The sequence below is a fragment of the Osmerus eperlanus genome, chromosome 18 (assembly GCF_963692335.1).
Source record: "Osmerus eperlanus chromosome 18, fOsmEpe2.1, whole genome shotgun sequence".
Classification (NCBI taxonomy): domain Eukaryota; kingdom Metazoa; phylum Chordata; class Actinopteri; order Osmeriformes; family Osmeridae; genus Osmerus; species Osmerus eperlanus.
Genome location: NC_085035.1, coordinates 4771305 through 4793304, shown reverse-complemented (window position 1 = coordinate 4793304; position 22000 = coordinate 4771305). Strand labels below are relative to the sequence as shown.

Genomic DNA, 22000 nt, shown 5'->3' with positions numbered 1-22000 from the left:
CCATTTCTACTTCCCCTTCCTGTTCTATAAGGTAGAGCAAACATATAACTCTTTGCACATTAGAACTTATTTGTGTATATAATTGCATATATGTGTTAACTCATACATGTACTGATGTAGCAATGTTTTACTTTGTTCATTTCCATTAACCTTACGTCCTACCTCCTCTTTTCTCTGTCTATCTTCTTCCTCCACCTTGTCTTTTTGTCTAGCTGCAGGTTTTGCGTTCAGCAAACACTTTTTTTCTATTCCTGGCTGTATGTTCCGTCTTGTCTAAGCCTGATTAGAAGCTACAGTTCTGTTGTTAAAATGTTAAAATGTAAGGTAAATATTAGATTACAATAATAATGAAGAAGTAGTTCAATCGTATCAAGCGGCATAACAAGAGTACTGTCAGAAGGACATGGGATGTTCGAATCAAACATCTCACTGCAGTATGTTGTGATACAATTTGTCAATGAAAAAATACAATTAGGAATAAAGTTAAATAATCTGTCTACTGTACATAAACATGCAGTGACTGACATTACAATACAGGCCATTACATGGACAGACAGCAACAGTATAGGGTTGTAAGTTGTTGTAAATTCCAGTGCATTGACGGGGGAACAACAACTTGAGGAACCAGACAGACACGTTTACTCAAAGATCCTGCCAAGAAGTCTGGTGCTTTCAGAATGTTTCAAGATCCAGTAAGTGTATTTCTCTGTGCGTTCAGGCAGCTGAATATGAAGAGGAAGTGATGCGGGTGTCTCCACGGCAGTGGCTGCTGATCCTGCTCACGCTGTGTGGACTCTACACTCTGACCCAGTTCTTTCGCATGGTTCTACCCTGCAACTTGGAAAAGCCTGTCGTCTCGGTATAGTTATCTACAGTAGCAAAGATACTGGTTGTTCCCCTCTGTACAATTCCAAATACCTCAGTCAGAACACGTTTTACATTACAAGTACAACATGTTTCTACTTCACAACACACTGTATGACACCCTCCTACACACAGTGGAGTCCACATTTGCCGAGGGCAGCGTGTTGAAAAGACAAGGCAAAGAGAGCAAGTGGAAATGGATGATGTTTTATCTGCCAGGTGGTGGTCCATGGCCAGAGAGTAGGGGCTAACACCTCCCTGGTGTTTGTGGGCGGGGTGCCTCGCTCTGGGACCACCCTGATGAGGTAAGCGAGAAGAAGGGGAAGGAAGGCCAACATCCTGCTGCTCCCTGGACCCCTGTGTTCATTTCCATCCTTATTTATATTTGGGTCTTTTTTTTAGGGTGATGCTGGATGCCCACCCAGGGGTGCGATGCGGGGAAGAAACACGGGTGGTACCCAGAATGCTATCTCAGAGGAACACATGGGCTCGTGAAGCGATGGGGGTCAGCATGGAGGTCTTGGACCGAGCGGTCACTGCCTTCCTGCTGGGGGTCATAGCTGGACACGGAGAACCAGCTCCACTACTTTGCAATAAAGACCCATTCAGTCTAAAGAGTACACTGTACCTTGCCAAAATCTTCCCCAAGTAGGCTATCCCAGACCCTTTTTTATTTATGTTTACCACTTTTAATTGTTGTAGATGCACGCACATCAGATCCAATACAAAAGACTATGGCATGTGAGGGGAAAATACAACGTTAAAGAGTTCCTCAGAAGGTTCCAGAAAGGTTCATGCCAAAGCTCAATATCCTGGTTGCTCAAGAGATAACTTATCAACTTCTCTTCACGAGTGTCCCTTTGCAAGGGTGAAACAGTTAAGCCCCCTAAGGAACCCTTTTGTTCACACTATGCTGTATTCCAGGGACGTGCACAGGGGGTGGCTAAGGTTGCCAGGGCAACTGCCTGTTTGCCCTCCTCGAGTCAAAGTGCCCCTCCGAGGGAAAATAAATAAATAAAAATTAATAGTAAATTTAAACAGCTGCAGAATTTCATGTAGACCTAGATTTAAAAAATCGCCACCCGCCAACATTTCATAAAGTAGCCTTATTCAATTCTAATCGATAAGATTTTTGTTCCTTATTTTCCCGGGGGGGCGGGGGTGCCCTTTTTTCAGGCCAGAGCAACTGCCCTTCAAAATTCCTGTGCACGTCCCTGCTGTATTCAGATGAAATACATGAGTGGGACTCTGAATTTATTGAGTCTCTCATACGCTGTCATACTCTCTCTCCGTCCCCCACCTCTCACACACACAGAGCGACATCCCTTCTCCCTTGTTCTCTTGTTCCTTTTCCCCATGCGTCCTCGCGTCTTCTCTTTGACGTCCGCCCTCCTTTCTCTCCCACTTTGTCTCCGTTTCCCCGCAGCTCTAAATTTCTACTGATGCTGAGAGACGGAAGAGCCTCCGTGCACTCCATGATCTCACGTCACGTGACCATCGGTGGCTTTGACCTCTCCAGTTACAGGGACTGTCTGGAAAAGTGGAGCCGCACCATAAACACCATGCTGGCCCAGTGTATACAGGTTGTATGTCTGTGTGTGTGTGTGTGTGTGTCTATGCACCAATAAAGCCCCTGTATTCCTAACACATCTTTATTTTAGTTAACATGTTAACATGTTCGTGTATGTGTGTGTGTGTGTGTAGGTGGGTAGTGAGCGATGCATGGCTGTGAAGTATGAGCAGCTGGTACTACAGCCACGCACCACACTAAAGAAGGTTCTGGCTTTCCTGGGCCAACCGTGGCACGAGGCAGTGCTTCACCACGAAGACACGATTGGACAACCAGGCGGACCCTCGCTGTCTCGGTGTGTGTGCGCCCGCATCAGAACAGAATACAGAGGGAGGATAGGTGAAGATTGTGTCCAAATGCTGGATGCAATGTAAGAGCCGTGTGAAATGCTTTTCAGAACGGAACGCTCCACAGATCAGGTGATAAGGCCTGTCAACCTGGATGCCTTGTCTCGCTGGGTGGATTACATACCCCCTGATGTAAAGAGAGACATGGAGGCTATTGCACCAATGCTTCGGAAGCTAGGCTATGACCCGATGGCTAACCCCCCTAACTACGGACATCCAGATCCCCAAGTCTTTAATAATACACAAAGGGTATGTGTAGACCACATTCCATGCTATCTTTGTCATCTTAATCTCACTTTAGAATTAGATTTGGAGTTTCTCCTGTATAAACACAGTGCCTTATTGATGTCCACTTGAATTAGGTACACCTAGGGGACTATAGGACTCCTGTACATCTAAAAATAAAGTCCCTGGTGAGTATTACAGAAACATGCTTTTAGAGATTGTTTTTTAGCCACAATTGCTCGAATATATTTTATAATCATATCTATAGTAAACTGGTTTTGTAGTTTAGTAAGCTCCCTACAGTAGCTGCACCTAAATGTGTATATCTAACCAATTTTCTCTTACAACAATGCACAGGCATCTTTCGATAAAGATGGGCATTGAGGAACGGTGCATCAGTATGCCATGTCAGTTTTGCCACAAGGAAGGATACAATGGAAGTATATCAGTTTCAAGAAGGTTCTAGATTTATAGTCGAATCAACAGCGCATTGTGCGCAATAAGAAATGACTTCATATGAATAAGCTTTATGTTGCTAAAGAACGCCGACTCACATTTTTTCCCAAATATGTCTTCCTCCGCCAACCGAGCAACTGTATGGCACCGTTCTTGAACAACGATCTCAAAATAAGCAAAATAAAATACTTAACCATTATTTGTATTATTTATTTATACCTTACTGCTGTCTTTGATGTTGAAATATGGGGGTCAAATTCTATTTCTATCGAAATCCGCAGTTTATAGTTCCACATGGGTGTAACAGCGGAGGGATATGAACCAGTGAGGTATATATACCACAGCCCTTTGTTTTCGAAAACAGACTCGTTCACTGAAGACAGAAGAAGCCTGCGACACCTTTGAAAGAGAAACCGGCGGAGAAAATTTACTTGTAAGTAGCTGAGGTAACATTGAATACCAACACAAGCCTGAAACAAATGTTGTGGAGGTTGTAATTTCGATAACGTAAATCTATATACTTAGCCTAGGCACTTCGAATTTGTGCTGCTAGGCGCGTAGCTAGGGAGTCTTGACGGATAGAACTGAGCTACAATAAATACCCGAATGAATTTCTTCATCTCGAGATAATAAGTATTTTATTTTCAGTAATTGTATTGGGACACATTGGTTAAACAGCAGAGTTTAATTCGTTGATTTGACTAAGGAAACAAATGGCTAACGTTAGCAGTAGTTATCGTAGCTTATTTAGCGACCTACGTTCGGTAATTTGCGAGCTTATTACAAACCAGCTCTACTGTACAGATTTCAAAGCTTAACGAAATGATTATTGGAAGTTACCCTTCCTTTTGTAACACCCCCCTCTAAATTATCATTCAAAATCGAAAGAACATTTGCCACATCTGCCATCTAGTAAACGCCAGTACTAGAATAGACAAAATGGCGAAACCCAGCTGACGACGTCAGCTGGTTTGTTCAAATTGGGAGGAGTTTAAGAATGCGGACATACCAGTCGTAGTTGGCGTTCACCTACAAATTAAGTGTGCGTTTTGAGGAACATTTCCAAACTTTTTTGTTTTTGTTTTCTAGTCAAGATGCAGATCTTTGTGAAGACCCTGACTGGCAAGACCATCACCTTGGAGGTTGAGCCAAGTGACACCATTGAGAACGTCAAGGCCAAGATCCAGGATAAGGAGGGCATCCCCCCAGACCAGCAGCGTCTGATCTTCGCTGGTAAGCAGCTGGAAGATGGCCGTACCCTCTCCGACTACAACATCCAGAAGGAATCCACCCTCCATCTTGTGCTCCGCCTGAGGGGAGGCATGCAGATCTTTGTGAAGACCCTGACTGGCAAGACCATCACCCTGGAGGTTGAGCCCAGTGACACCATTGAGAACGTCAAGGCCAAGATCCAGGATAAGGAGGGCATCCCCCCAGACCAGCAGCGTCTGATCTTCGCCGGAAAGCAGCTGGAAGATGGCCGCACCCTCTCCGACTACAACATCCAGAAGGAGTCCACCCTTCACCTGGTGCTCCGCCTGAGGGGAGGCATGCAGATCTTCGTGAAGACCCTGACTGGCAAGACCATCACCCTGGAGGTTGAGCCCAGTGACACCATTGAGAACGTCAAGGCCAAGATCCAGGATAAGGAGGGCATCCCCCCAGACCAGCAGCGTCTGATCTTCGCCGGAAAGCAGCTGGAAGATGGCCGCACCCTCTCCGACTACAACATCCAGAAGGAGTCCACCCTTCACCTGGTGCTCCGCCTGAGGGGAGGCATGCAGATCTTCGTGAAGACCCTGACTGGCAAGACCATCACCCTGGAGGTTGAGCCCAGTGACACCATTGAGAACGTCAAGGCCAAGATCCAGGATAAGGAGGGCATCCCCCCAGACCAGCAGCGTCTGATCTTCGCCGGAAAGCAGCTGGAAGATGGCCGCACCCTCTCCGACTACAACATCCAGAAGGAATCCACCCTCCATCTTGTGCTCCGCCTGAGGGGAGGCATGCAGATCTTCGTGAAGACCCTGACTGGCAAGACCATCACCCTGGAGGTTGAGCCCAGTGACACCATTGAGAACGTCAAGGCCAAGATCCAGGATAAGGAGGGCATCCCCCCAGACCAGCAGCGTCTGATCTTCGCTGGTAAGCAGCTGGAAGATGGCCGCACCCTCTCCGACTACAACATCCAGAAGGAATCCACCCTCCATCTTGTGCTCCGCCTGAGGGGAGGCATGCAGATCTTCGTGAAGACCCTGACTGGCAAAACCATCACACTGGAGGTTGAGCCCAGTGACACCATTGAGAACGTCAAGGCCAAGATCCAGGATAAGGAGGGCATCCCCCCAGACCAGCAGCGTCTGATCTTCGCCGGAAAGCAGCTGGAAGATGGCCGCACCCTCTCCGACTACAACATCCAGAAGGAGTCCACCCTTCACCTGGTGCTCCGCCTGAGGGGAGGCATGCAGATCTTCGTGAAGACCCTGACTGGCAAGACCATCACCCTGGAGGTTGAGCCCAGTGACACCATTGAGAACGTCAAGGCCAAGATCCAGGATAAGGAGGGCATCCCCCCAGACCAGCAGCGTCTGATCTTCGCTGGAAAGCAGCTGGAAGATGGCCGCACCCTCTCCGACTACAACATCCAGAAGGAATCCACCCTTCACCTGGTGCTGCGCCTCCGTGGTGGCAACTAAGAAGCTCTGCTTTTAACGATGTCTCACCTTCCCGTCCCCTATACCCTCTCCCCATATTATTCCATTCCCAATTCCTTCCAACTTCCCCGAGCTTTCATTCCTTTAATATCAATAAAGTTGAAGCATTCCTGATAACTGTCTTTTTTGTTGTTGCTAGTTTAAAAAAATGGGTATGCTTGCCAAGATGCCAGCCTATTAATGGTTTGTTTGTGAAACCTAGCCCTCTGTCTAGTCAGTATAACAGCCTGCTCTATTGTTGGCAATGTATGAAATTGGGGCTCTTTACATTTATTGAGCCAGCCCCTGTAATTTAATCTATGAATACAATTTAATCTATGAATACATTTAGTCATTTAATGAATACAGAACTGTCTAGTATAAATGTTAATGTAAATCATGGCTGTTTAAATATTGATTCATATACTAGTCGTTGAGTAACACATTAGTCCTACATCTAAATTCAGTGTAATTTTCATATCAAGCTCACAAACGTTGTTTCATGACATTTTAATTGCACAACACTGGTTTAGTCTACGTTAACTTACAAAATGTAATACACAAACCACCACCATGTTTAAATTAAACAATACCAGCATCATAATGCATGTGCACAGGGGAGGAAATATGGGTACATGGTCAAATCCATCAGCAGGTTATGAATGATTTGTAGTGCCAAAGGATTTATTTCATGATACTCAACTTCATATTCAAAACAAGACATATTTGAGAAGTATAATCAGGTATCAGCAGACTAAACAGTATTAAGATCAACAGATTGTTAAAGTAACATTGAAGTGAAATATATTAAAATAAATAACATTGTGCTGACATCTCTGAGCTACCTTAATTAAACCTGTAATACAAAAAAATCTAACAATATATACACATCAGTGCATGATTGATGAAGACATGGAAACAAATCTGAAGATGGAAAATACAAGTTTAGATGGAAAATTACAGTTTAGATCGTTTCAGATCATTCTTCACCGCTTTCAAAAAAAAAACGTGCATCGTGCCATCGACAGTTATGAATTTTAGACCTCGTTATACATCGCATCCTCTAAATGATCTTTCAAGTACAAAGTCTACCAGGTCCTCCATCTTGACTTACGACTCAGCTGTACTTCCTGGATAGCGAATCAGGTGACCTAATTGACCAAACCTGCCAGCAGGATCTTTCGACCAATGTAAATATTGTATGTAACACATTTCAAGGACACTTTTTCGAAGTAGAACATGCAAACAGAAATAAAGGTTACATTGGGTGAGACACACATTTGCCATTTTCGTTTAAGCAGTCAAAAATATATACAGTATGGCAGATAACGAAAATGGCACAAATGCAACCCAACAGTCAGATTTGAAATTTTCACCATAACACCATACATTCTCTGAAGCCTTGCCAGTGTGAAGCTGTCAGAAAAACAAACTGAAAGAAGCTTTTAAACAAGATGGCAGATGTACACAGAAGATGTAACATCAAAACCTTTTTTAGAATTATTTTTTTTACTTGACCTAATGAGTCACTACTGGCCTTTGAGACAATATAGATGATACAGTATATATCCCCCATTGATTGACTATTTTCAGAATTAGTTGTAAATCATTTCCGTATCAGAAATTGCTGCAGAGAACTTATCTGGCGTTAGGCGCAGGAAAACATGGGATCCAAATCGTTGACAACTCAAGTTTGTATTTGGCTACTGTGTAACTGTCCATATGAACCGCATTATCCAGGTCGAAATATGAAGTATTACTTGGTAGCAGCTTCATATACAGATCAAGGCAACTGTCCTTCCACATTTCAAATCTACAACTAGTCAATCAAAACAATACATGGGATCTAATACTAACAAACATTTATCTTTCCGTTTCTATATATTAATGTAACTGCAGAGTAGCTGATCATCTGGGAATAAAATAAGAAAAATCCTCTCTCTTTCTCTATACATCACAACTTTTGACTCCACCAGGATCCTTCATTAGACGTAACATCCTCGTCATTCCAGTCATGTCCAAAAAATCTGGGTTGACGACCACAGTGGTTAGGACATGTATGGGAGATGTGTGCCCTTCACGACACAGTGCTCTGGCACAAGATAAAACAGCAATATCGAAACTGGGAAGTGTATCTACTACCACAATGACCTACTGTAACTGGTTTCTGAAGAGGAACAGGAGGGGAGATTCACGTTAGGTGTCATGCCAACAATTAGAGAAACACAGATGGTGTTCTACATTCAGAGGGTTTGGGTGAGAAAATCGATTTCCTGCGGTATTTGCAAAATGGGTGCGTAAAGGATCAAAATGGATGTGCATTTCTGCTCCTGCGACACTGACCGTCTCTCCATCCTCAGACGTCGTCGAAGATCTTGCTCCGAGATGACGACATGGACAGGTACCTGCCCCCTGCATGTCTGACAGAGCAGAGCAGAGCAGAACATTACTATTCAGTAAAACACAATCTCCTGTGTGTGTATATATATATATATATTTCATTAAAATTTTATCCGAAGCAACGTATGAGATAGATTTGAACCTGCAATCTCTTTTTTTTCTATATATTTGGTCTTCTATGGCTTTATTGGACAAATGATAGTTACAGATAGACAGGAAATGTATGGGATAGAGAAGGGAAGACATGCAAAACTGCCCGAGCTGGAATCGAACCCGGGCCGCCGAGTAGGGCCTATGGTACGCACTCCACCCGGTGAGTCACCCCAACCTGCGATCTCTTGATTTGCAGTCAAGTGCTTGAACACGGCGCTATACTCATCCGATGTGATGTAAGCGTTCTACATTCCAAATTGCGTTCATTTGCCGGACAGTTTCATCGAAAGTGCCGTGCAAATGGCGCACGGCAGGAGATCAAGGATCCGAAGTGCACGGCTCAAACAGAGAAGAGGACGTCCTACCTGGTATCAGACTCCAGAGGGTCGTCTGTGAGCGTCTCCGCATTGAAGTCCAAGGGCTCGGCATCCTGGAGAAGCTCTATGCAGTCTCTCTCGGGCCGGCCGCCCGTTCGAGTGTACTTCGCCTCTGCGAAACCAAACAGCGAGACGGCTCGAGTGACAATCAACAAACGCCTGAAGGTCACGCTTGGTGATCAGCGGGTAGGATTACAGGATCTACACTCACGCCTGTTGGTGTTGGCGCTGACGGTGTCGGAGTACGTGCTGGTTTCCTTCATTTCAGCATGGCTGCTCCTATTCCGAGTTGCGTGGTCTTCCCTCTGGTTACCATAGCGTTCCTTCCACTCCTACGACACACAGACACACCAAACGGTCACGCGCGATGTACTAGGGGATGGATTTGACCAGGCCATCACCTCGACCCTTAAGATTGTGAAGTCTAAAGACAAAATCGAAACAAGGAGCTCACTTTACGGCGATTCTCTCCATCTTCGATCCTTTGTCGCTTTCTTTTCTCTGTCGAGGACAACCGTTACAAACATGGCTATAAACAGTCAACGTTGTATTTCACCATAGCGTTCATCAAAAGGGGCGGGGGTCAAACCTCTTCGGATCAGCTCCTTGCCCTCGTCGATGAGGTCGGAGGTCAGTTCGTTGTCCCCCATGAACTGTTGGAATCCCAGGAGGTTCAGGCAGCGGGTCCCCAGGCTGGGTGGGACGCACCAACAACACATTCTTGTCAGGAAACCCCCCAATGCACGCCGACACCACATCCTACCAAACATGCTCGCACCCATTCCGTCTCTGGACAAGTGACCCCCCCCCCCACACAAAGAAGCAGCACTCACCTGAAGTAGGTCGCGATACAGAGGAGCAATATCAGCATGGGGTAGTAGATGTAGAAGCCGTTAGCGATGAAGGAGAGCACGCGCATGGAGCCCATGATCTGTGGACGATACAAACATGCCGTCATGCTGCGTGGACGAGCCTTCTGTCGGGACAAGACTTGATGGGATTGGCCGAGGTGTCTGTGTGGTTTGAACCGGCATGACGAGGCCAGGCGGCGGCGGCGAGCGAGGACGCTTACGGAGGTGTAGGCCGTCTGCTCCTTCTTCTGGTGGGAGATGGCAGAGTCCATGTGGATCAGACCCAGGAAGTTCAGGCACAGGGGAGGGGTCAGGCGGCAGAAAAGCCTGCGGAACGACAACACCGACGACAGCCCACAACTGTTCAGACCATACACTGACCACTAAACAATCCTCGTCTCTCTCCTCTACTGGACACTCCCCCGGCCTGGCCTGCACCTCCAACCCGGCTCCCAGCCGGCTACTCACATGCCACTGAACTGCAGGCTGTACGCGTCGGTCTGGTGGTGAGAGGCCAGGTAGTAGTAGTTGAACACTCGGATGCGGAACACAGTGGAATACACGCACGTGCACAAGAAGAAGATGGTGATGAAGCACGCCATCTAGTGGACAGAAACGACACAGCAAATCAACAGAGGGCACGTGGGCATTGTAGTCCAACAATACGAGCGACGGACTCGTGGAAACGGGACACCCATGTGGATCCTTGTGACGGGCGCTACGCTCCTCGACGCGTCAGGGCCTCACCTCGATATACAGGTAGTTGTATTCCCTCTCGGCCAGCTGGATGAAGACGGCGAACAGGGAGAGGACGGGCCGGGTGCTGAAGAAGGTGCACTCGGACCACACCACGGCCACCGAGAACAGAGACAGCATGACGGACAGCAGGCGGTGGAACCACTGCTTCAGCAAGCACTCCCAGTACCATTCTGAGGAGGACAGGGAGACACGAGCAGACTCAGAGACGGGAAAGGGAAAGTACACGAAAAGATATACAGACTTGTATATATGTGTGAGTCCTGAGCCGGGGGGGGGAGGGGGGACACTGGAGGAAGAGACGGCACCACACAGGACTGACCTACGGTCGGGGTGTACAGGTATCGGCCGAACCAGCCCGGCGGCTCGGAGGAGGGGAAGCTGTGGACGAACGCGTGGACCGAGCTGGCCTCGTTCTTGGCCACGTCCTCCAGGTGGACGGCCTGCTGCAGGAGGATCTGCCACTGGACGCGAGTCCGGTTGTGCCTCTGTACTGCGTAGATCACCTGACACCCCCCCAACACACACGCATGAACACAAAGTTCCATCTTTCTTTCGTCAGGGCCCCGGTTTTTGCATTGGACATGGACCCAAGCGGCCATCGACGTCCCACCTGTTTATGCAGCTTCACCAGGCTCTTCTCGCTGGGATAGGTGTTCTGTTTGTCGTCAAAGTCCTCGTAGTCGTCCATGTTCCTGCCCATCTTCTCCTGGTAGTCCACGGGACACTGGCGCAGAACACACTCCCAGTTAGGTTCCACCGACTTGAGATCATTGCGAGCAAACGGAGGGAGTCCGTCTTCGACTCGTGGGTTTTGTGTGTGGGACACTCGCTCACCTTCTTAAGGATGGTGTCGATGCACTCCCTCAGTGGGTGGTTGTACTTGATGGCTTCACTGAGCTTCCTCACCTCCTACGGTGGAAATACAGCCGAGAAAGGCGTTGAGTCGGGGGGATGTTTGTCTGGGCGTATCGACCAATCGATACCATTTACTGTCATCGAACGGAACTCAGGGCCTCTCAGTCACATCTCCTTAAAGAATAAAGCAAGCCCCTCGAAGCAGCGCTCCGAAGAGCCCGCTAGGCGAGTCCAAAAACCCCATCTCACCTCCATGACGTCCTCCAGGTTCTCCTCCGCGTCGGCCTTCTCCGTCATCAGCTTAGCCGCCTTGAAGTAGGTCTTGATGAGCAGGTGGCCCCGCCGCGACGCGTTCCAATAGGAGCGCGGGATCTCCACCAGGCCGTAGCCCAGCAACAGCACCAGCAGGAAGAGGCCCCAGGTGTTGGCCGCCGTGATGCCGATCGTCTGCAGCTCATACCTGACGGCAGGACCAAGGGATAGACAGACAGGGCCGGGGGCAAAACACAGGTTCAGCTCTCGTCGAAGCTATTCGTGGCGGTTAGAAGGGGATTTAAAAGGAGCATGTAAAGTTCAAAATCTGCCTCTTTACTCCTTCGAAACCCTCTGGGGTCGCACGTGTGATGCCAAAAGCAGGCCGTTAGGTCGGGCGTGCTGCGTGAAGCGGAGCGCTCACCAGGAGAGACGCCACTCGGGGTGGACGGCCACGTAGATGAGCAACGAGCCGAAGATGAGCAGGTAGGTTCCGTAGTAGATGGCGTTCTCTATCAGGGCCGTCTTGATCTTCCCGGCGATGGAGAAGCCTCCGGAACGGGCGTACGACTGCATGAAGGGCAGCAGCAGCCTGAACACACACACAAGCACAGAGAATGAGCCGTGGGAAAATGATTTCCATGACGTTGTCATCGAAACGTTTCACGGGGGAGAAGGGCCTGGTGCATTGGATGGACTGACAGGATTGGAACAGCACCGAAGGTGGAGATGATGCAGTACTTACCAGGTAAGACACTGAGATGTCCAATACACCACCCTCCAAAACACTGGCATGATGCCATCAGGAATGTAGCTCCACGGTTTATAACACACCCTTGGAACACTGATCGAAAAAAAAGCAAACGATATTTTACATGTTGGTGCAAAAGGTCTCCTAAAGAACTTCCCAATGGAAACGAAAAGTCTCTACAAAAGTGGCACCCGGAAACGCCAACCTTTTTGTGGGTGTAACGGTCGAGTTCCCTGTCGTTTGATTGGACAGCACGGGGTTCACCGAAGCAGCAGGGGTGTGGTCTTCGTGATCTATCTTGCACTGCTTATAGATGGTCTGTAAGAGAAAAATGTGCGCACAATGCACGCACACCATAGACAAAGGCAGCCATTAGGGAATATACATTCCATTACGAAGAAGTGCGTGTGTGGGTGAGTGTGTGTGTGTACACTCACAGTGCTGACGTCCAAAGGAAGGATGAAGACGATGAGAAAGCACAGATACCAGGCCAGCAGAGTGCCAAACAGCACCATGCGCTGCTGCTTCCGGAAGTCACCATACCGATGCAGCAGGAACAAGGCCAGGAAAAACACCACCACGATCTCGATGCCTAGCGCTGCCCCACTCATCCTGCCCCGCCAGCCACACCGGTCACTGACGAGAGAGAGAAAAGCTGGGAATCAATTCCAATTGAACGTTGTAGATATATTCTTCAACTGCCACGCCCACTCTCCTCCCCCCTCTGCGAATTACTTAGTAATGAGGTTAGTTTCATACAGCTTCCAAAGATATGTCTGACCCTATTCAACAAAATGTCTGTTGATCTGTCTCTCTTTTGTTGCCTTCCTCTGGGGCGTGATGATTATCCGAACATTCTGCTCTACTTCAACTCAGCAAAACAACAGAACAAGGTGTAAATAGATGTTGAATATTACTTCACACCATCCTGTCTATATCCTATATATCACTGTAATGTTTGCTTTACTTTTCAATTAATATAAGGTATATCAGTATTTGAATCTTAGCTAAGGGTTCGTTAAGAATGTATGGAAGCCTGTAAATTTGAAACAGGATTTGATCATAGCTCCAACTAGAGATATAGTATTTAAATCAACTAATCATTTGCTCTGCCAATCAAAATATAATCAAGTGGGAATTGGCTACTAGTAGATTGAATATTGATCTGTCATAGCCTTGACGATTGAGTCGCAGGTGGCCCTAGACAGCCCAGCACAAATAAAATGTCTAGGCGTAACCATTGCTTACCAAAACATTCAGAGCATTACACATAGATAGCTGTCTCGATTACGTTAGCTGGATACCAAGTTAGCTTTGGCGGTTAATTAACAATGTATCAACTACAGCACTTAGTAACAACAGTAATACATGTATATAACGCATCATATAGCTATCAAGCTAAATGCACTACAGAATCAATAGTATGTTCAATGTTTGATAATAGGACAGCAGTACTAGTGCTAGCTAGCTAGGCTTCAACAACACGTCGCTACGTACCGTACTGCAATGTACAGCTAGCACTCTATAGCTACCTCGAGCTAACTTTAGCATTTTTGACAGGTCGTTTATTGAGTTAGCCAACTAGCAAGGATCACACAACACTGTTGGCAGTGGAAGTATCACAGTCGTATAAGTTGTCTTACCTAAGTTATTTTAAAACCGATAGAATCAAGCACTCCTCGACTAGCTAAATTGTATTTTTCGCTTGTATGTTTGTCAAATACACCCAAAGAAAGCTGTCGTGGAAGGACAGTCGTCACATCCTGTTCCTGAGTATTTCCCTGAACGTGTGCTGTTGACTGTGACCAATGCACAAGGTAAATGCTTATCAAATCAGGGATATTAATAAACAAAGACATACAGAACATGTATCGCCTGCCTCCTTCTACTTGTGATGTTTTTGACTTCCAAATATAATTTGTCCTCCCTCTGTCATTATATCACATTAATAATACATACAGGTTTTACAAAGTTGCCAGCAGGGAAATCATGTCAGTAATGTGTATAACCAGTCAGTAAAAAACATAATAATAAACCAGTAGTACAGTTTCTATTTTGAGCTTGGAACCAATTCACAGTCCAGATACTGAACATTGGCTTGAACACAAACCTGACCCCACCTTTGAACTTCATCGGGTTGTAAATAACATGACATGAGTTCCATATGAAAAGGGCTTCTTGACAATAACAGGGTCACATGGTAAACCATGATGGAAAAAATGACATTGTTTATTTAATTGGATCCAGCAGCCCATTTAAAAAGATATATGACTGATTGGACATAAGCTAATAACTCCAATGTGACATTCACACAGAATGACACACAATGTTGAGATTATTGCTTTTATTTACAGTTGCCAAAAATAATATTATAGGCCTACTTAATAAAAACACCCCTGTGTGCAGCCCATGCATGCATTAGATATACCTTGGAGACATTTCCCTGAATGGACTTAAGAGGATGACTATCCAGACAATAGTTATTTCTTCTCATTCTCTATTTAACACATATTCTCTATGGTACCCTGTACTATGGAGCTTTGTCTTTGACAAAGAGACCTTTTTAGACTTGAATCAGCACTGACTGTAGATAAAGCTAAATAGTGAAAAGTCTTGCCCACCTGTAGGCCTCTATGTGGTTAACATACATGACAGTAATTACTAGGCCATTAAACTGTGACCACAACTTTAAATATGATGTTTTGTAGTTGAGTTGTGCTTGTCTTTTGCATTGTGAGTGAAAGCAATGTAAAATTACTATATAAATATATATATATATATTATATTGTACTTTTTTGTTGTTGTTGACAGTTTTGACAATGTTGTGCACGTTAAGTCATTACTCTGCAAGAAACAAGTGGACTCCACATTCATAATGTTTTAGAAATGTAGTTTCCCACATTATTTGACAATATGTGTTGTGAAGACAATAGTGGAAATAACAACCAATTGGGTGGCGATTTGTTGATCATTCTCCCACAGCTTATTGTGATTGGCTACACGAATGTGTTCACGTGCTATCAGTGTGGTCGTTGAAACTGCGGCTTTTAGAACGCTTGATAGCGTATTTAGACTGCAGTCAGCTAATTTAACCTAACTGAAGAAACGATACATATGCTCAGTCCAAAGAAGAAGTTTACAAAAGGATAACATGATTACATCAGCAGCCTAAAGAAACGTGTCTACTAATTAGTCTAAATTTGAGTAATCGTACATGCTCCGAGCAAGCTATTCAAGGTAAGACTGCATTATTTTAGGTTGTTAATTGCAAATTGTTATATATTATAAACTACAATTAAATGTATAGGCGTAACTTATCGTGCCTTGTCAAACATTACTCATGGGGATCGATATTTTTTTCATTGATTCAACCTAAGTTTTATTTCAGTTTGCATCTTACAGATTTTAAGTGAGGTGTAACAAAACTTTATTGATGCAGTGTTATTCTATGTTTTCCGATTCTATATTCAGCCCTTATCCCCAAAAGGCCATAATGCCAGTGGAGTTGGCGATATCGCTCTACCAGTCAAACGATGACTTCTGCTACAGGACTCCAAAATCTCTAAACCCCTGTCTGACCAGTTTGAACATGTGCCAGATAGTTGAACAACGTACACATCCAAATGAAGGGGAAGCTCTTCATAAAAGACGTGGAAAATCCAAAAAGAATGTGTCTTTTGCAGACCATAAAGGACTTGCTCTTACCAAGGTGAAGGTATTTTCAGAGCTCCATGACCCCATTGACATCCCACTTAACATTCAGGAGCTGCTCAACTCTGCCCTAACATTAGCTGAGAAAGAAGACAAACTAGTATTAGACTTTACCCAGCCCTCTGCTGACTACTTATTTTTCCGCCAGCGTTTGGAAAGTGAGCGTGTCTGTCTAGAGCACTGCATGCTGAAGGAAAAAGCATTAGCAGGAACTGTGAAAGTCAAAAACCTGTCATTCGAAAAATCTGTGAAGGTAAGGGTGACCTTTGATACATGGAAAAGCTACACAGATGTGGAGTGCCTGTATGTGAAGGACACCTACACATGTTCAGATCGTGACACTTTTTGCTTTGACATCTTGTTGCCTGATCATGTCAGGCCACATGAGCACATCGAGTTTGCCATCTGCTATGAGGCCAACAGTCACATCTACTGGGACAGCAACCAAGACCAGAACTACAGGATTATCTGGTCTTCTATGAAGAGAGATGATCTAAGGTGCCTTAGCAGTAGCCCGCAGACAAGTTCCTCTCAGTTGGGAATTCACTTTGATCGCTACGGAAGTCCTAGGTGCTCCCATGGAATTGTCCCCGAGTGGCCAAGTTATGCAGGGTATGAAATTATCGGCCCATACTACTAAATATGTGGTTTCATGAAACCATGTTCCAAGGAGTGACAATATGTTCTCTTCAAATGACAATGAACAACATCCTCAGGGTCCATGATAAAAACTAGATGTTTAAGACACAGTTTTACAAACCAGTGCAACATCATATTAATCTGGTGAATGATTCCCCTCAGTGCAATGACACGTTTAGGAAAGCAATCAAGTACAGGTCTAGAGGAGTATAGATGACACATTTTCTAATGAAATTACAGGTTACCATAGAACAGTGTAATATATATTGCTAGACATTTTTATTAAACTGTGAATAGAAGAGGTTGCAAATTCAAATGCAAATTATTAATTGTTTTTGTGAATTAGTTAATTCACACATTTGTTACGTTTTAGATGTTTTGTCAGAAGTTTGCATTTGTAAACAGAATGCGTAATGTTTTAAGCCATGCTTGCACACTAGACAATCCACTTTAATGGGCAGTAATACTGTACACTTTGGACTTTGCCCGTATTTCCTTATCTGTCTGTCAAATGTTGGTTTTAAAGGGACTCCTTTTTTCACATGCAGTATTTTCATTGTATATATTATGAAGGATATGTTTGAAATACACTGAATTTAATATTTTAAGTCATTCTCTTTTTATCAATGTTAAAGATGTTAAATAAAGAATCTTAAATCATTTGGTATTCTCTATGTATTGTTACTTTTTCACTCTGGAACTATTGTGATGTAAAAAGCAGAGGTTCTTGCTTATGCCCAGTGCATGTTAGACTGAGCAAAGTTCTTCCTGTGATGACCTAGATTCTGAGGCCATGTAAACTATCAAGCTGTACATTAACTCATAATATTGTTTGAAGAAGATATCACACACACTAAACAACCACATCGACCTTTCAACATTTACTTGTCCTTAGATGGCTTTATTTTGTTGATACCACAATTCAATTATTCACAAATACTCATACATGTTTCACTGACCATTTACAGTAACCTGTTCAAACATGAAAGTAAGTTAACTGTGTGATATTGTAACATTGTATTCAAAACCCTCCAATGGAAAACTGAGCTGTAATAGAGGAGTGGACCTACTTTGTGTTATTGGTAACATTACAAATAAGGACAGACGTTTCGTCAACATGTAGCCAGCTGGAGTTACAGAGAATATGGGCTAAATGAAATAGGACATGAATGATCTTACATTTACATTTAGTCATTTAGCAGACGCTCTTATCCAGAGCGACTTACAGTAAGTACAGGGACATTCCCCCGAGGCAAGTAGGGTGAAGTGCCTTGCCCAAGGACACAACGTCAGTTGGCATGACCGGGAATCGAACTGGCAACCTTCGGATTACTAGCCCGATTCCCTCACCGCTCAGCCACCTGACTCCTGACATCTTTGTTGACTTTCCCCATGGTTTATTTCTAACATGTATATCTGTAATGGAAATAAAAACTCTAGATGCCAGAGAAAGATAGGATTTCACTGAAATGTGTGGTTGGTGACACGGTTAAAGAGATTAGTGGAAGAGCACCTCATAAACGTTGGTGGCAAACAGCCATAACATCAGAAGAGGAAAGAGGTTTTTTATTTTTTTATTAAGTCTTCCACGTCCATAGGTGTCGCTACTGCACATAACAGAACGAGTAAACGGAAATGACGACGGACTGTTTAGTAAACAGTTTTCAGCAAAGCATTATCAGTAGTTAACAAGCTAGTTTTATCAAACCTGTGAAGACGTCGGATTGAACAAAATTGCAATTAAACCAGCCTCAATTTATACGAAAAACAGTCCATTCAACCGACGAGAATGTCCTACTAGCCATAGTCTTGCAGAGGTGGAGCTCATTGAATACCACGCGGGAAGAACGCGCGCACAGACACTTCCCCATACGTCACCTAGGTAGCAAACTATTGTAACGTTATCTCAAATGTTAGCTAGTTAGTAAACGCTTCTAAAAAGAAACTACTACATACAGTTCAGTACAGAGTTTTCACATGTTAACAAGCTAGCTAGTTTACAGTACCCGCCTCTAAAATGGAAGAACACAAAGAGAATATCCATGATAAGGTTTGTAATGTAAAGTTGCCATCGAATCCTGACGAAGAGGAAGATAACAAGGTTAGCCTTAGTACTAGGCTTTCTACTGTCACACTCACAGAAAAGGTAGGTAACATGGGTTGATTTATGATTGCTAGCTACCAAATGCTCACAATTTGACTTGCTACTAATAGCTAGTTACTGCACTGTGTGTGTCTGGAGTGGATCATTCTTCTGCGAGCCACAAAATAGCACATTTATTCTTGAGTTCTTCTCCTGGATGCATCACCTCGAAGAGAATACAATGCAATTATATTATATTTACGTTGCCATCGCCACGTCATAGATTGTTTGACTTGGTCACTGATTGGCTATTTTATATTTCTTCCAGCAGGACAAATCTTGCGCTAAAGCATGCCTTTCAAGTGAATCTATCCCTAAAACAGCTTCCACCAGCGGCGAGTTCAGTGATCCAGTTTACAAAGAGATAGCTCTTGCAAATGGACAAATCAACCGCATGAACCAGGACGAGCTTCGATCCAAACTGGCAGCGTTGAAGCTTGACACAAGGTTGGTTTAGAAAATAACGATACGTAACGCCAAGCAAAGGCAGCGTGCCTGTAAAATCCTCTGACTTCTTTTTCTGCTCTACTTCAGAGGTGTAAAAGATGTGCTGAGAAAGCGTTTGAAGAGCCACTATAAGAAGTTGAAGCTGATGCAGTCTGTTGCAGAGGGCGGATCCACGGACACGTACTATGACTACATCTGCGTGGTTGACTTTGAGGCAACATGTGAAGAGAGCAACCCCTTTGAATTCACTCATGAGATCATCGAGTTCCCAATTGTTTTGATCGACACTCACACACTTCAGATTGTGAGTGGGACCCACAAAATGTGCGCCGTTATAAAGAGACACAGTTCTATACAAAGTCAGGGACGGGGGTGGGCCTCCTGTGTGATTTCTGTCCTTATTCTTACAGACGGACTCATTTCAGGAATATGTCAAGCCAGAAGTCAACACACAGCTTTCAGACTTCTGTGTGAAATTGACAGGTATAACACAGGTAAGATCTAGCGTAAAAAAAAAGAAGTCCTTTAGAAGAACATGCTTTTACATGTTTAGTATGATGCAACATGATCCTTGTTTATTAAAATGTTACTTGTTAATCAGACAATGGTGGATGAGGCCGACACGTTCCCCTCTGTCTTGAAGAGAGTGGTGCAATGGCTTCAGGAGAGAGAGCTTGGCACAAAGTACAAGTACGCCATGCTGACAGATGGGTAAGAGACAAGCTTGGCTTGGTAAATCATTGGCATTGGCAACGGTGATGAGGAATGGGCTACAGCTAGGTGCAGCTGCAAATGAACAAACTTGATGCCAACTTGGCTCATGAAGGTGGTATTGGAGAACTCAATAGATGTTCTAATGTCGTTCGGATCTTAGGTCTTGGGACATGAGCAAATTCCTCAACATCCAGTGTCGTTTGAGTGGGATAAGATATCCACAGTTTGCAAGGAAGTGGATAAACATCAGAAAGTCATATGGAAACTTCTATAAGGTTTGTTTCAGCTGATATACAAATATCTCTCCAGATTTAAACAGGCGATTTACAAACGCTTTCCCTTTTTTGATATATTTGTATTTTCACCTACTGACAAACATCTAAAACACCTGTCTGCAAGGTTAACCCTTGTGTTATCTTCGGGTCATTCTGACCCATCAGTCATTGTGACCCACCATCGTATTGCGACAACTTTACCGCATACAAAAACAAAGTGAAGCATTTTCTTTTAACCGTTGGGCTGTCTTAGACCCCCCACATTGCGAAGGTTAAAATAAAATTATTTTTATTTGTTTTTGTATTGGGTAAAATTGGGTAAACACAACGATGGTTCGTTATGAACCTTTGGGTCATGTGACCCGAAGGCAGCACGAGGGTTAAATGGAAAAAGACACTTCGACTGACAATTTCTCCCACAGGTCCCTCGCACCCACACCAAGCTGAGCATCATGCTGGAGAAACTAGGCCTGAAGTACGAGGGACGCCCTCACTCTGGCCTGGACGATTCCCGCAACATCGCCCGGATAGCTTTGCGCATGCTGCAGGACGGCTGTCAGTTGCGCGTGAACGAGCGTATACACGGGGGCCAGCTGCTGAATGTACCTAGCTCCGCCCCCGTGGAAGGAGCTCCACCGCCACACAACCCCCGCAGACGCGATTAGTCCCAACCTCCGAGTCCCCTGACCCGTCTCCCCCCCTCCCAAGACGTCCACACAGAGGCCTTGAAACGGACATCCTCTGCCTGTTTCACACCCCACGACTTGAAATCCCTTAACGCTGGCCCAACGTAAAGTAACTGTAGTCTTATTTTGTTTTGAAACCGGGATCTTGTAGTTTGCGCTATCTTTGCTTTAGCATGGAGCTCCATTACCGCAACAAAAACTTTGCTGCTGCAGTCGGGCGTGAACTTCTGTTACTCAACGACAACCCATAAACCTTAATCTTTTCCATCTTTGATTGTAAAACTTTTATTTCAATAGATTTTTCCATGTTCGTCACTTTGTCAATGTAGGATTTTATTTTCCCTCCCCATTTAAATTTGAAATGAAACAGACATTTTTGTAATTGTATCGGTCAGTGCATCCGTCAGTGTATCTAATTGTGTGATAAAGAGGAAGTGTCTGCTGTGTCTTAACATTGTCTTGTTGGATTTATCCAGCTGTTTTATTTGCACAAGCGTACACACAGAATGAGCTGGCTTAAATGATATATTTTGTGTACCTAACATGAATAAAGTCTTAAAAAATAAATAAATATGCAATGTCTCCTGGTGAAATTGATAGATAGATATTTTCAGCTTGCTACTTTGCTAATAGTGTCATATTCCATCACGTGTAGTATGATACTCAGGTGGGAGTGGATTTGCACCAATTATTCTGAATCAAAACGGTCCTTTATTTTAGGAAACTAAATATGGTTTACTTTTTGTTTTGGTAAATCAAGTTGATCAAACCTGCATTTACATGTCTGCCCAATAGATGGAGACAGTCCTTTGATTTCACTGTAGAACCAGTG

The 22000-nt window shown here is 44.5% G+C and overlaps 5 protein-coding genes across 7 annotated transcripts; 4 read left to right on the top strand and 1 right to left on the bottom strand.

The window, feature by feature from the left end:
* tpst2 (tyrosylprotein sulfotransferase 2) lies at positions 1-3661 on the top strand. Its single transcript, XM_062484220.1, has 9 exons — positions 1-31; positions 719-859; positions 1084-1169; positions 1267-1512; positions 2291-2447; positions 2569-2729; positions 2832-3030; positions 3144-3194; positions 3364-3661. Exons 2-9 carry the CDS (start codon positions 743-745, stop codon positions 3388-3390), a joined length of 1044 nt encoding a protein of 347 aa, XP_062340204.1. The 5' UTR covers positions 1-31; positions 719-742; the 3' UTR covers positions 3391-3661.
* Positions 3662-3761: 100 nt separating this feature from the next.
* On the top strand, positions 3762-6293 carry ubc (ubiquitin C). Its single transcript, XM_062484219.1, has 2 exons — positions 3762-3895; positions 4552-6293. Exon 2 carries the CDS (start codon positions 4557-4559, stop codon positions 6156-6158), a length of 1602 nt encoding a protein of 533 aa, XP_062340203.1. The 5' UTR covers positions 3762-3895; positions 4552-4556; the 3' UTR covers positions 6159-6293.
* A 348-nt stretch (positions 6294-6641) lies between these two features.
* Positions 6642-14354, bottom strand: lmbrd2b (LMBR1 domain containing 2b). The gene is made up of 18 exons (XM_062484218.1): positions 14197-14354; positions 12991-13189; positions 12759-12871; positions 12548-12646; positions 12227-12394; positions 11800-12010; positions 11530-11604; positions 11306-11419; positions 11015-11198; positions 10684-10865; positions 10405-10538; positions 10158-10263; positions 9919-10016; positions 9675-9778; positions 9540-9586; positions 9297-9417; positions 9074-9197; positions 6642-8575 (listed from the first exon to the last, which is right to left on the bottom strand). The coding sequence occupies exons 2-18, from the start codon at positions 13162-13164 to the stop codon at positions 8512-8514; spliced, it is 2118 nt and encodes a 705-aa protein (XP_062340202.1). The 5' UTR covers positions 13165-13189; positions 14197-14354; the 3' UTR covers positions 6642-8511.
* A 1199-nt stretch (positions 14355-15553) lies between these two features.
* On the top strand, positions 15554-17531 carry ppp1r3b (protein phosphatase 1, regulatory subunit 3B). The gene is made up of 2 exons (XM_062484597.1): positions 15554-15790; positions 16025-17531. The coding sequence occupies exons 1-2, from the start codon at positions 15768-15770 to the stop codon at positions 16902-16904; spliced, it is 903 nt and encodes a 300-aa protein (XP_062340581.1). The 5' UTR covers positions 15554-15767; the 3' UTR covers positions 16905-17531.
* Positions 17532-18533: 1002 nt separating this feature from the next.
* eri1 (exoribonuclease 1) lies at positions 18534-21739 on the top strand. Of its 3 annotated transcripts, none has more exons than XM_062484472.1 (7): positions 18534-19004; positions 19315-19493; positions 19581-19797; positions 19904-19987; positions 20095-20204; positions 20368-20482; positions 20905-21739. In XM_062484472.1, the coding sequence occupies exons 1-7, from the start codon at positions 18921-18923 to the stop codon at positions 21145-21147; spliced, it is 1032 nt and encodes a 343-aa protein (XP_062340456.1). In that variant the 5' UTR covers positions 18534-18920; the 3' UTR covers positions 21148-21739. The 3 variants fall into 3 exon arrangements, with proteins under 3 accessions (XP_062340456.1, XP_062340455.1, XP_062340454.1); XM_062484471.1 differs by having other exon boundaries at positions 18534-19049; positions 19318-19493; XM_062484470.1 differs by having other exon boundaries at positions 18534-19049.
* Positions 21740-22000: the final 261 nt, after the last annotated feature.